Source organism: Geotrypetes seraphini, chromosome 2 (assembly GCF_902459505.1).
Source record: "Geotrypetes seraphini chromosome 2, aGeoSer1.1, whole genome shotgun sequence".
Lineage (NCBI taxonomy): Eukaryota > Metazoa > Chordata > Amphibia > Gymnophiona > Dermophiidae > Geotrypetes > Geotrypetes seraphini.
In genome coordinates, this window is record NC_047085.1 from 150927525 (window position 1) to 150942241 (window position 14717).

At 41.5% G+C, this 14717-nt stretch overlaps 1 protein-coding gene across 2 annotated transcripts in view; it reads right to left on the bottom strand.

Moving 5' to 3' along the window:
- LAMA1 (laminin subunit alpha 1) overlaps positions 1-14717 on the bottom strand; it is a 412090-nt gene that overhangs the window by 204782 nt on the left and 192591 nt on the right. For both annotated transcript variants that reach the window (XR_004538373.1, XM_033934013.1), the window contains exons 27-30: positions 11711-11838; positions 7177-7297; positions 3571-3708; positions 1478-1599 (exon numbers count right to left, since the gene is read on the bottom strand). Coding sequence is in view for 1 of the 2 variants with exons in the window: in XM_033934013.1 (XP_033789904.1) it covers positions 1478-1599; positions 3571-3708; positions 7177-7297; positions 11711-11838 (509 nt within the window). In the remaining variant the exon portion in view is untranslated. The remainder of the gene's footprint in view (positions 1-1477; positions 1600-3570; positions 3709-7176; positions 7298-11710; positions 11839-14717) is intronic.

The window sequence follows — 14717 nt, forward strand, 5'->3', positions numbered from 1 at the left end:
CACTCGAACAGCATTCATCCTTACCCCATCTGGCACTGGCACGCAGCCCACAGGAGAAGCCGGTGCCAGTGAAAGAAGTTCCTGCCTCTGGGCTGCGTGCCGGTGCCAGAGGGGGTAAGGATGAATGCTGTTCGAGTGGGCGGTGCCGGTTTGAGCGGGGGGGAGCGATGCTGGTTCTCGGGGGGGGGGGGGGGAGTAGCGCCGCTGGCCTCGGGGGGTGGGTGGGAACGTATCAATCGAGTTTCCCTTACTTTCTATGGAGAAACTCGCTTTGATATACAAGTAATTTGGTTTACAAGCATGCTTCTGGAACAAATTATGCTCGTAAACCAAGGTTCCACTGTATATACATTTTTTAAGATTCTATCTTCTTCCAATACTACTTCTCTTCGTAAAGTATGGAATGGGAGGAGGATATTCAGCAATTGATATCAGATTAAGATTTAGAGAACCTCTTGTACTCCATATTCAGATCATCCAGATCTACTTCTATTTTACAGTCCATATACTTTATTATTCATAGATCATTATGGACCCCTCCGAGATCTCATACGATTGATTCTTCATTTTCCAAACAGTGCTGGTCCTGTGGACTGGCTATAGGTAAACTGAGACCTCTCTTGTTTGATTGCTCTTATGTTCAGACTTATTGGGTTAAAATGTGGTTTACTATTAGTGAAACATTCCACATCTCTACTTCCTTCCAATGTAAAATAATTGTACTTAAAGGGCTTTATTTCAAAACATCTCTTTATGCTTCTCATTGTTTACTGATGGTGATAGCACTGAAAATTGTTTGTGCTTCTTGGAAAAATCTTACACAGGTGCATTATGATAAATGGTGGAACTTGATATGTTTTACCTATAGATATGAATGTTATATTGCTAAGAAAAATAATGCCATTGGTTCTTTTAACAAAAAAATGTTCTGCTCTGAAAGACTACTTGGCATCTTATTCTTAATGGAAGACTGCAATATTTCTTTGATGTGAGACATTCCCCTTGTATGGTTCTGTTTATTGTTCTTTGTTACTGGAAAAATCTTTAAATAAACGATGACTAAAAAAAAAAATATTTTCTTGCATTACTCCTGAGCCTATCACATCTTAACTTCATCCTATATCCTTTCCTGAAGTTTTCCTTCATTTGAAAAAGACTCACCTCCTGTACATTAACACCACGAAGATATCTAAACGTCTCTACCATATCCTCTCTCTCCCGTCTTTCCTCTAGAGTATACATATTAAAGTCTCTAAGTCTGATTTATGACAAAGACCATTAACCAATTTTGTAGCCCAAGGTCACAAGGAACAGATTTGAACCCTGGTTCCATTGGTTCTTAGCCTCCTGCTCAGACCACTAGGCCTGCACACCTCTCTCCAGTACCAGATCATCAGCCACATATGCCAATGGCATAGACCTTGGGACAATCCATGTGGAAAAGATGGGCATATCTATGTTAAGATTATCCTATTACCTTTTGGTGTTGGCTTTGGGGCATGCACAAAGAGAGCAGTCACTGATCGACCCAGTCACTTTTCCATAGTATCCAGAAGCACACACATTGCAGTTATCACCCCCAGTATTATCTTGGCAGTTCTGGGAAAGAATCAAAAGAGGGATTAATAAAGAAACATTAGAAAAAAAATGAATGTTGGTTGCTGAGTCTCTTGTTCGTGTGAATAGTGTTATGATTTTGGCTATGGCCTTATGGTAGGAATTCTGGATCCCCATGTAGTATCCAGGGTCATCACAAGGGGTTGATAGATAGCGCAGCCGCCATGGGTACCAAACTGGTGGAGAGAGTGACACCGCACCTAGGGTTGGTAAGTATGAAAATAAATTGGTGCTTCATCCCCTCTTCCTTGGGTCAGGAAATATGGGGGAAGACAAAGAGAGGGGAGGGGGAATGAGAGAGAACGAGATTGAATATTGCATCCTTTCTACATGCTCTCCTTCCCCTTCCAATCTCCACCCAGTTGCAAAGTTTATCTCCTTTCCAGAGTTATAACTCCTTCCTGTCTGAAAGCTGGGACTCAAGTCTTTCCAGCAGTGGCTTACCACTAATACCAACACTTATAGTTGCAAGAGTGGCAGCACAGAATGGAGGTAGCCAGGAAAATAACTCTACTTTTGCACTGGCGTGGCCACTCCCACCCCAACAGATTGCCTGTTGGTTGCAGGCAAGTGCAAGAGAATCTAGCATGGAATCCCTCTGTTTTCTCAATAACCACACAGGTTTCACATCCCTAAAAGTGAGCCTGGGCCACATCACCTATTTGGGTCAATCTAAATGTGCAATCAGGTAAGCCCAAAAGTGAAGGAAGGCACTTAAAACAAACTGTGCCGTTTTGTCTAGCAACTGAACTAGTAAGTCCTTTATTTTAGAAAGTAAGGGCAAGAAGAGACATAAAAAAAGTTGGCTACTCTGCCCCCTAGTCTCAGCCACCCAGCAGGATCTACTACAGGGGTGTCAAAAGTTCCTCCTCGAGGGCCGCAATCCAGTCGGGTTTTCAGGATTTCCCCAATGAATATGCATGAGATCTATTTGCATGCACTGCTTTCATTGTATGCTAATAGATCTCGTGCATATTCATGGGGGAAATCCTGAAAACCCGACTGGATTGCGGCCCTCGAGGAAGGACTTTGACACCCCTGAGCTACTATATGGATGGAATCCCTGTGAAGACTTGAGGAGCTCTAGTCTTGCGATGCAAGTGAATGTGCAGTTCTAAATTTCTCCCTTTTTTTTAATTAAGTTATTCCATTTTATTACTGTAAATTATCATTTACCACAGTGGTCTCAAACTCGCAGCCCAGGGGCCACATGCGGCCAGCCAGGTACTATTTTGAGGCCCTCAGTACGTTTATCATAATCACAAAAGTAAAATAAAACAGTTTCTTGATCATATGTCTTTTTAGCTATAAATGACACTATTATTATTAAGACTTAGCCAAAAGGAAAGATTTATAAACTATAAAGAGTTTTACTTCATGCAAAATTATCATTTCTTTAATAAGACACTATTTTTGCTGAGGCCCTCCAAGTACCTACAAATCCAAAATGTTGCTCTGAGTTTGAGACCACTGATTTGAGTTTGAGTTTGGGTTTGAGTTTGAGACCACTGATTTCCCATAATATTTGGACTGTTTATCTTACAGAATCATGCACTTATCTTCTCCATCTGTCCATCGAATTGAACATTCAGAAATTTCTAGCATTCAACAAGATACGTACTCATAACAAAATTCTGAATTGTAATTTAAGGGTTTTTTTGTTTGTTTGTTTGTTTTACATTTCACAGCACAAACTGATTATGGTAGATCACTAAGGCCCTCTTTTACCAAGGTGTGCTGACCGATTAGCGCGCACTAAACGCTAGCGCGTGCCTGTTAAGTCTACGGACGCGCTAGCGTTTAGTGCGCGCTAATTCGAATAGCGCACGCTAATCGATTAGGGCACCTTAGTAAAAGAGGGGGTTAAGATTACTAAGACTCACTAAGATTGCTAAGACTCAAAAGGAGGAGACTGTTTGAAGCAGTAGAGTAGCATAACAGGGCTATATGTACCTGGCATTTCCCGGTTTCAGGATCACAATTTTCACTGTGATTGTTGCACTGACATGGTACACAAGGTGCAATTAATGGGTGTGGTCTTTTGGCATTAAGTTCAGGCAGGTATTCTCTGTAATAACCAACTGCACACTCCTGTACATGGAGACAATGTCTTATAGTTTAGAATGGTTGATATAGTCAACTTACCAAGCGAGTCCGCTAGCATAATATTCTTCACACATGCAAAAGCACCTCTTCAGTATTCACCAATAATTGTAACTTAATTGCTCAAGAGAATTTATAATTAATATGTGTTGGGATGTTTCCAGTAATTTCTTATTCAGTTAACTCAGAGGAAGATTTTATACCTCACATTAAGGGGCCCTTTTCAGACAGAATGTACATCCAAGCCAGCAGGTCTCAATTTCTGCTACTATTTTAGAAATGGGGAATGCTTATCTATCTTTTTGTTCCACTCTAGTCGTCTTCAAAACAAACCCTTTTGCACTATGCATGCATTCACATTTCGGGCACATATATTCCAGCTTTCTAAAGTCTAAATACTAGTTTATCCACATCCAAACCATGAATAGGGCTTCTAAAACGATCAGTGATCTCCAACGTGGCCCCTCCAGCCCACTTTTGTGGCTGTCATATCCAGCAACCCCCACTGCGACTATGGGTAGCGAAAAAGCCCTGTGAAGGTCCTCTGGATCATGTGTGACTACACGATCACATTGATGCGCACGCATGCATGCAAATGCTAGTCAATTCACTTCTCCCCATGCGTGCGTGTGCACGTGCGTTAATGCGACCATGCAGTCATATACAGCATAGCAGAGCCTTTTCTCTACCTACCGTTAATGGCAAAGCCTCCCGACGGTACACCTCTGCTTGAAAATCTAAGCAAAGTGGAATTATAGGTCTGATAGCTGCCAGTGAACATGCACCTCCCATTTTTTTTTTATTCATTTTCATATCTCATAACAAGTATACAATAGTCATTCAATATTCATACAATTCACTTGTATACTTCATATAATATTAAATCTTATATTATCCCCCCTCCCCCCTTCCCTTCCACACATATCAACATTTTATTTGAATCTCACACATTATACCCTCCCAATCCCATATCATATTATTCTTCTATAAAAAAGTGTCTAATCATTCGAATATTCAATCAATGGCCCCCAAATTTTTTTAAACTTGTTATAATTTCCTTTTTGCATAGCAAGAATTCGTTCCATTTTATAAATATAACATATAGAATTCCATCAAAAAGTATAGTTAAGTCTTGTATATTTTAATATTTGCTTGATAGGTCTGAAATTATTACTACTATTGTTGTTACTTTCAGATGTTCACTGTTATACTCTGTAACTCGCTGTCTATACAGTTTCTCTTCATTGTAAACCGCCTTGAAGTCGCAAGATTGTTGGCGGTATATAAAAAATAAAGTTATTATTATTATTATTATAAATTAGAGAAAAAGTCTGTGGTACTTTACACCAGGGGTGTCCAACCTGCAGCCCCATGAAGTATTTTGTGCGGCCCCGGTCAAGGGCGATGCAGTGTTTTCCTCTGCTGTCCCCGGGTGTTTACAGACTTGCCGGCTCACTCCTTTGTCTTGCTGCAGCGTTTGCACATTTCTGCGGCCCCAGAAACATTTTTTTCGGCCAATGCGTCCCAGGGAAGCCAAAAGGTTGGACACCCCTGCTTTACATCAAGTTGGGCTGACAGACAGCAATGGAATGTAGTGGCAGTGCTGTATGCACTTACCTGCCTGATGTTGCACTGTTGGATAATAATAATAATAACAGTTTATATACCGCAGTACCATTAAGTTGGATGGCAGTATGCTTGTATAATCAAATATTTCAAATTACATTTGTAAACCTAAACTAATTTATGTGGCCCTCCAGAGGTTTCTTGTGTCCACTTTGCAGCCCTTTACATGGAAAAGGTTAGAGACCAATGGTGTAATAAGGGAGGGAGGGGCCCAGTCCGCCCTAGGTGCCATCTTGGTGGGGACACCAGCACCCACTCTCCTCTCTGCTCCCCCCGGCTCCTTCCCCACCCCCCACTACCGTGCATGCCCCTTCTTCCCTTGCACCTCTTTAACATTCGCGGCACGAGCAGCAACCCCAACCTGCTACTCGCGCCAGTGTTGGCTGTTCATCTGATGTCACTCCCTAGACCCGCGCATAAAAAATGATATCAGAGGAAGAACCGACACTGGTTTGAGCAGCTGGATGGGGTATCTGCTCGTGCCGTAAACGTTAAAAAGATACGGGGAAAGGGAAGGGGCGAATGCACGTGGCAGGAGGGGGCAAGGTGCCACCGCTCTGGGCATTTCTCACCCTCGCTACGCCACTGTTGGAGACCACTGACCTACAGGAACTGCAGATAAAGTGCTGTAGTCAGCTACACCTAGCCACCAGTTTGCCACCTAGTCTCCTCTCACTCTGCATTAGCTGTTAACATGGAAATTACTGTGCATTTTGGGGGGTAATTCTATAGCAGGGCACCTATTCTGCAAAAGAAACTAGATGCCTAGTTTCTTTTATAAAATATTAGTGTGGCAAGTTAGACGTGTGTATAATTTAGGCATAATTATTTATGTCAATCATAGAACTGGTGTGAGTGCTTGTGTTGACATGTTTCACTGTTACATTTTTTCAAGACAAGAAATCCCCATTATTTATCCACCACCTCTATTGACCACTATATTTGAATATAGTGGTCGATAGAAGTGGTGGATAAATAATGGGGATTTGTTGTCTTGAAATAAACCTAACAGTGAAACATGTGGACAATATACTTCTCCCTAATACAAATATCTTTAAAATTAAATTTATGAAGACAATTAGGATTTAAAATTATTAGGATTTAAAGTAATTGAACATAAGAATTGAATATAGATTATTTTGATCCAGTGACAAAGCGACATGTTAATCACTAGGTAGATGAAAAGTTTGAGCCTAGTGTGTTGACTCTGAGGATCTGGTATCGAGCAATTTAAGATAAGGTCTTTTAGGGTGGTGATTTTATTTATACCATTTGAATAAAGTGAGGTATTTAGAGAAAAGCGCTTACTTGTGCATGAGCACATTATGATCTCCTTTTACAAAGACACTTTAGGGACCTAACGCATGGAATAGCGCGTGCTAAAATGCCACGCGAAGTAGCCGCTACCACCTCCTCTTGAGCAGGAGGTAGTTTTTCGGCTAGCACGCACTAATCCGGTGCGTGCGCTAAAAACGCTAGCGCACCTTCATAAAAGGACCCCTATGTGTCAATTTAAATAATGGCATATATATGTTAGTGATACTAACTCTACTTTACTGTTGAAAAGGACTGAAACCATAGAGAGCAACGGTAGCGGGTGGAGAAAAAAGCCTCAGAACAAAGTGACAGTCATAAACATAAGTAGTATAATGCTGTCATGAAATCAGTCATTGACATTAAAAAAAAAAACAAAAAAAACTCCAACCTCTTTGACCAAACCTTGCAACATAGTTGAAACGCTCACAACTGGGTTAAAGGTGCACTAGAGGTCACTTATCTGGTACGGTCCTGTAAATCTGGGCTTTTTCTCACAGCTATATATCTTCATACCTGGCATGAAAATCCAGCATATCCTGAAGGACAGTCACACATCTCTACATAATGTGCTGCTTCTCTACCAGAATGCATTTCTTCTGCTTCAACTCCAATCTCCAGTGAAATGTTTGAGATTCTTTTTATTTAATAAAAAACAAAAAAAACAAACGTATTAGTACTGAACAGTGCTCTCCATGGCATACATCTGTGAGATTTTACAACTTATTTTGTTTCCAAAACACATTTGGGCTTGTGACTATGGAAGAACATGTTTAGTCGAAGAGTTTACAGATATGATATGTGCTAAAGAGGATGCAATAAAACCTATTTTGATTGCATAAAAAGTTCTTCTTAAAGGAAAAAATTACTTTTCAAAAAGGCCTGCCTTCTCCGAGATTCTCAGAGGGGACGGGAGCCGGCAGGCCTTGAACATGCGCAGATACTCAAGGCTTCACGTCAGATCTACATACACTGTCAGTGGTCGTGGCTTTCTTCAGCATTGCAGCAGCAGCAGCTTTCGGATCTTTTCCAGATAAGCCCCGCCAAAAAGTTAACCCCCGCCACCCAAAAAAGATTATAAAAAAGAGGCGCGATCTGTATAAAGTAAAGTGGGGGGGTTCCCCCCACGACCCCCCGTCGGAGCCCTTAAAAAAATGGTCGACAGTTTATCCCATTTTTTATAATGTTAAGTTTCATATCCTCTTTTTTATAATCTTTTTTTGGGTGCTCCGACGGGGGGGGGGCGTGGGGGGGAACCCCCCCACTTTACTTTATACACATCGCGCCGCGTTGTGGGGGCGTTGTGCTGAGAACTTCACTGGTTAAGGTTGCATGCGCTGGCAAAAGGTGGCGGGGCTTAACTTTCGGCGCGTCCACTTTTTCCATTAGTGGCGGAGCTTATCTGGAAAAGATCCCAGCTTTCTTCTATACCAACTGGTAAGCTGCTGGCTGGAAGGTGGGTGGTGAATAATGATAGCGGTTCCAGTATTCATCAGGGAGGGGGGAGGGATAAGCAGCGTATGGCAGTGCATAGCCCTGGTAGTCACGGGATTAAGTGAATGAGGAAGAAGAGGACAGCAGCTTGAATATTAACCAAGATCCTAATTTTGGTTTATATTCAAGTATATACCAAGTGGTATTTAAAGGCAGCTTCACCAACTTGATTCAATGATTTTCCACAGAATGGCAGCGTAAACACACCCCCCCCCCCAATCTCTTGCTGTCACACTATAGAGTATCATTGTTTGAACCAAGCTGGTGAAGTTGCCTTTAAATACCACTTGCACTATATAAATATAACATATTGTCAGAGGGAAAACCCTGTAAGCACTGAGAAGGACCAGCAGAAGCCAGAGACAGATAAAAACAAAGGCAAATTGGCACAGAACCATGTGCGGCACTAACCCATTGCACATCCCAGGTTAGGGCAGAGCAAAAAAGTACCACCTCACCATGCTTCTCAGACTGGATCCAAGCTGCCAAATACCTGTTTGTCATTTCCTAGATCAAAGTCTAGTCACCAAAAATCAGAACAGAACATCTCTGATAAACTAGAACAGGTAGATTCCAAATTCAAGAGCCAAAACAGATTCATAAGCCTTTAAGCAGAAAACTGGTTTAAACCAGTCCAGCACACTGAGAAGCGCACAGCCAATCAGGGAAAAGGTCACACCTGGGCCTGGCTTTAACTTCCCAACTGCAGGGAGAGAGGAGAGGCACACACAGCGATGGACCTGAGCAGTAGAAGAAGTGGAAGCCTGCCATTAAGCCGTGATTGAATAGGAATGCTGATCATTTCTGGATAGAACTTTTAAATTTCAAGCTGGTAGACAGCAAACCTGGCTAGAAAACTTCATGGACAGAGCCAGGTTAACCTACGGCGCCTTTCGGAGAGAAATCAAGACCGCTCTGTTCAATTGATTTAATTCCTAGTCAAAAAAACGCCCCCCCCCCCCTTTCTTTTTAAAAAGCTCTCACTCTTCATGCTGATACTACGTATCTTCATCTAACGGTATTCTGTCTCCAATGACTGTTCAGTGTCTTCTTCACCAATTGTATTCTGTAATTCGCTGGTTTTCCAGCCCCTTTAATGTAACATGTTAAGATTATACTGTAATCCATTAATATCTTTTCCTTGCTAATTTGTACTCTATAATCACTGACTGCTCAGTGACACCTTCACTATTTGTACACTGTAATTCGCCGACTGTACAGCTCTCTTCACTGTGAACCGCCTAGAAGTCGCAAGATTATGGCGATATAGAAAAATAAAGTTATTATTATTATTCAAGGAAGCAGCAGAGCAGACCTCATTTAGAAGCACAGGAAGAACCTTATGATATGGAAGTTCAGGATGAAACTACTGTATGAGTTCTGAGAATTCTGAAGTTATGGAGACAGAAGAAGGTTTGGGCTCTTTAATGGCAATGATGACTGTTTACCTGCAGAAGACATTATAGAAATGGACATTGCTTAAACAAGCTGAAAGTTTATTGTTGAAAGGAAAAGTAATTTAACTGCTGTGTGTTGTCCCTGGGCCTAATGAAAGCAGCCCTTAAAGAAAGGTTTCAAAAGGAACTTTTTTTTTCTTTATGGTTAAATAAGCTAACCCTGGGAAGGGCTGTTTTGCCCATACCAAAATGTAAAGCAGTGCAGTTAACCTAGAGGCCAGAAGCAAGCCACTGTTTCCACTAAGGAAGAAAAGAAACTGCTTGGGAATTTTTATTAGAAAAGATTTGCCATGCAAAACTTACTGCAGTGAACCATAGTAATATGAAGTCTACTGAAATGTTAAAATCAAACTAGGATATTTCTTTTGGGCGGGATCTTTATGAGATGATCATTACGGGTAGATAGATCCCATGCCCTGGGTTTGATACTGTGGTTAAATCCAGTTAAGTGTTTCAGTGGTCATACTGCATGAACTGTGAATTTAAAGGCAGTGCTTTAAGTTTATGAGAATTACTAAGCTAGTAGGCTTGGATAAAGTATTCTGGTCTGAAGCAGCTGGTTTAAGCCAGACCAAAGCCTGCAGGACTTCAGGAAAATGAATTGAGCAACAATAAAGAATGTTTTTTCCCCCCTCAATGTACTGTTTGTATTCAGACTGAGTTTAGGCCTATGAACTGTATTAGGGATAACTGGCCCAACCTACCTGAAGAAAAGAAGACCCTATGCTTATCTTTTGTTTAATATGATATTTTGGTGAAACTCCAACATGCCATCTTGAGATTTAGATGAACTACAGATGAATGGCATCGATATCTGTATAGAATATAAGTTCTGAAAATAGTGCATTGAAAGGGTTTGCAGAGATATCCATCTGCCCCTTTACGCCATTTTTGGGGGGATGTTGGGGTGGAAAGTTGCAAATATTTTCAGATGTCTCCAGGGCTACTCAGGCTGGACCTAGACAATTTCTTAAGGGTTTGGTTTTTTTTTGGAGGGGGGTGTTACTTTATTATTATTAAATTTTTCTTTTACAAACTTCTCAATTGCTTACAATATTTAGGTTATAGGTCTCTAGGTTATAGATCTCTAGGAGTTCCTTCTTTTTGAAATTTCCCTCTAAACATATTATTCCCTTTTCAGATGCTAATTATGTATTCTTTGAACCAGATCAGCTGGAAAGACTATTGATAGATAGGGAAATTAAATATTTACATTCATAGAGGAGTTCAATCATAACATTGCTTTTCTTTCTTGATTTATAATTGACTATTCCTCTTTTCTTTCCTTAATGTATCTAGTTTGTTTTCATATTCCTATATCTGGTTGTTTTCCAATTCCAGCAAGAATACAATTTAAATTCTACTATCTACTATTTAAAACTTTATACGGTGACAGCCCAAACTACCTGAACAACCGCCTCATCCACAACACCTCAACCTGACATAGGAAAACTCACACCCCATTCACCCCCCCTCCCCCCAATCAAGGAGGTTAAACGGAAAAAAACTATATGATGGCCTCCTAGCCACTCAAGCAGCCAAACTAGACAACCAAATCTCTAATCTACTGACAGCATCCCCAGACTACAAAACATTTAGAAAAGAAATAAAGACCATACTCTTCAAGAAATCCCTGAAAAAGATATAACACCGCAAGTTCAAATCCCGCCTCTCACTAAAGCCCCTAAACCGAAACACTCTAGCCATACTCCTTTTTTACTTTCCTTGAAAATGACCAGATTTCTTTTTGTAATACATCTTCGATAATTCTTTTGTAATCCGCCTTGAACCACAAGGTAACGGCAAAATAGAAATCCCTAATGTAATGGAATATTATGTTTATGAGATAATCTGAATGCACAATTTCAAATTTTTAAAAAAGGAAAATTAGATTTTGAAACTGTCACACTTGCCTAAAATCCACATACATTTTATATAAAATGTGTGTATTATAGCTGCCTGGGGGTGTTATAAGCCTTAAGTTCCACAGAGTGTGTAATATTTCAAGAAGTTGCCACAGCATCACAAAAAAAAAGAACACTTTCATCAGTGGTATGATTTCCATTTTACAAATAATAACATAAATTAAAAAGTTTTACCTGCTTTGTACTAGGCCTTGGCCATAAGAAGCCTTGATGAGGATGTACTCAATATTGCTTAGGACTGACATGAAGTCAGAATGTGAAACAGACTGGTCAGACCTAGTGTTAAAATATTTCCAGGAATGCTAGGGGGAAAAATTTCAGGAAAGCTTAATCAGTGCTACAGCCATCAAAGATTATAATGAATTAATGAATATATTTATTTATTAGAACTTATTACCTCCTTTTGAAAGGAATTCACTCAAATCAAACAGGCAATAAACAATTACAGCCTTACAAATATTTAAACAAAACAAAATTTGTATCATATGCCACAGTACAATGTCAACACAATACTCAATAAAGCATTTAATAGACAACAAAGATGGAACATATAAACAGAATAGAGTAACGAGTTAAGAGGACTAATTTAAAGAAAGTTGCACATAAAGTCAGAAAAGTGCATAAATATAATCTGAGCTAGGATAGGAATGGATAAACATTTCCTGCAACTGGTGTACATGGAACACATCATTCACATCCATATTTCTAAATTTACCTGATCTTTTTAAAAGTTCAAGAGTAAAAAAAAAATCAAATGATGCATCCAGTTAATGTACCCCCTCCCCCTTTTACAAAACTGCAAAAGCAGATTTTAGCACCAGTTGGTGAACGTCGGGAGCAGCGCAGAGCAGAGCATTCAGTGCGCTGGCCCGTGCTAAAAACCACTTTCACGGTTTTGTAAAAAGGGGGAGGGGTTAAGGCGTTAACTAGATAAGGGGAGGAAGTTATCAAAAGCAGGCTGTTATTAAGATAGGTTGTATTACTGATAAACTCGAGTTATTAGTAACTAGATCTCATTGCATAAAATGGAACCTATGTAATATGGCATAAATTTGTGGTAAAGTAACACATCTTAACAGGAGCCCATGTTGATAACTATGCCCCTAAATCTTTCAATTTGAATTTCCAGCCCGAGTACCATTTAATTCTATCCCAAGCTGATTGTCAAGTTTAAGTACGGCTGGAAAGATCTCTGACCCAAACTTACCAAAATAAAGTAACCCAATTAACTTTATCTAGTTTTTTCAAAACAGCAGTCTTAACTGAGTATTGTTTTAAAAACATTTGGTTATTTTTAACCAGATATCTAGCAGCTGAGTATGGACTTCAGTAAAAATAAGCATGCTTCACAAGTAATGAAAATAATTTTTTGAGTGCATAAAACTACTTGCTATATATTCTTCAATGCTTCACGAATACTCAGAAATATGACTTCTAGGAGTAATCTTGCAAGACGGCCACTAGAGGCGCCATTTTATTAGTAGCATCAGAGTGGCCAGGAGTGATGGAGGATCGTTCCTAGCTTCTATCCTGGACCTCCCTGGACACTGAAGGTAATCACAAGGTGGGGGTTGGTGAGATCAAGGAGGCCCCTATATGTATATGGGGCACAGGTCATGGGGGAGGAGCTTTACATGGATGGGTTGGGCCAAGAGAGAGGTTGTTCATGGGGGGTAGCTTGGGATGTGAGGGGGAGAATTTATCCCTGAAGCCCAGTAGCACTAGGACTTGGTTTTGCATGGCCTGATGCCCCTGGGCCACAGGAACAATGCTACTTGCAATGTGGCTCACAAACAACATTATTCCTATAAAATGGGATTCAGAAACCTAGGTTACTGGGATACCACAGGTTGCTGAATCCTGCGGAGCATCAAGGTGCGGTACAGAGCAAACCTTTATCAAACCTTGATGAATTATCCCCCTCCCCCCCTCCCTAAATGTACCATTTTAAAGGCTGTTTATAATTATTGGAGGCAGCTGCCACCTTGCAAGTCCTCCAGTCCATGAGCAACCATAATAAAAGAAGTGCACACTGGGATTTAACTGGTTTATACAATGGGTGTAATTCTATAAGAAGCCACCTAGATTTAGGTGACAAGAATGCATGTAAATGTCGGTATTCCAGTCATATATGTGAGTCTTGATACAAGTGTGTGTAAATGACCATTTCAAGATGTATACTATTCTGTAACTATCCCCCACTTTTACTAAGTCACAGTAGAGGTTTCTGCCGCAGCCTGGAGCGCTAAATGTTCCAAAGAGGGTCTATATGCCAATATTCAATATTTCATTTCATTTATTAAAATGGTATAGACCATTTTATTCCAAAGCAGTGTACAAAAAAAATACAGTGGTACCTCGGATTACGAGTGCACCAGTTTGCGAGTGTTTTGCAAGACGAACAAAACATTCGCAAACTTGGTGCCTCGTAAACCGAGCTTGCCTCGCTGTACGAGCGCCCTCCCCCCGCGATCCGGCATCCCCCCCAACGATCCGGCATCCCTCCCCCCGTTCGCATTGCCCCCCCTCCACCGCGATCCTACTTCCACCCCCCCCCCCCCCGAGCAGTCAATGACACCCTTTACCCAACTTGGCACCAGTGCTGGTGCCCGAAGATCCTCCCTCTTCTGGCACGGCCTGGGCTGGGCGGTGCGTCGGAGATCCTCCTTCTTCTGGGCTGGGCTGGACTGGCTTTGAGCATTTGCGCATGCTCAAAGCCTTCTGGTCTCGCTCTCAATCTCGGAGAGAACGAGACCAGAAGGCTTTGAGCATGCGCAAATGCTCAAAGCCAGTCCAGCCCAGCCCAGACCAGAAGAAGGAGGATCTCCGACGCACCGCCCAGCCGCGCCAGAAGAGGGAGGATCTTCGGGCACCGGCACTGGTGCCAAGTCGGGTAAAGGGTGTCATTGACTGCTCGGGAGGGGGGAAAAGTAGGATCACGGTGGAGGGGGGCAACGCGAGCGGGGGGGGATGTCGGTTCGCAGGGGGGGGGAAGCTGGATCGCGGGGAGGGGTTTGGAACAGTGTCGGATTCCTCAAGGGGGGGGGGGGAGAGAATGGTGCAGTGCCGGTAGCCTCGTGGGGGGAGGGGGGAGGAGGTGGAACCAATCAAAGCAGTTTCCCTTACTTCCTATGGGGAAACTTGCTTTGATATACGAGCAATTTGGTTTACGAGCATGCTT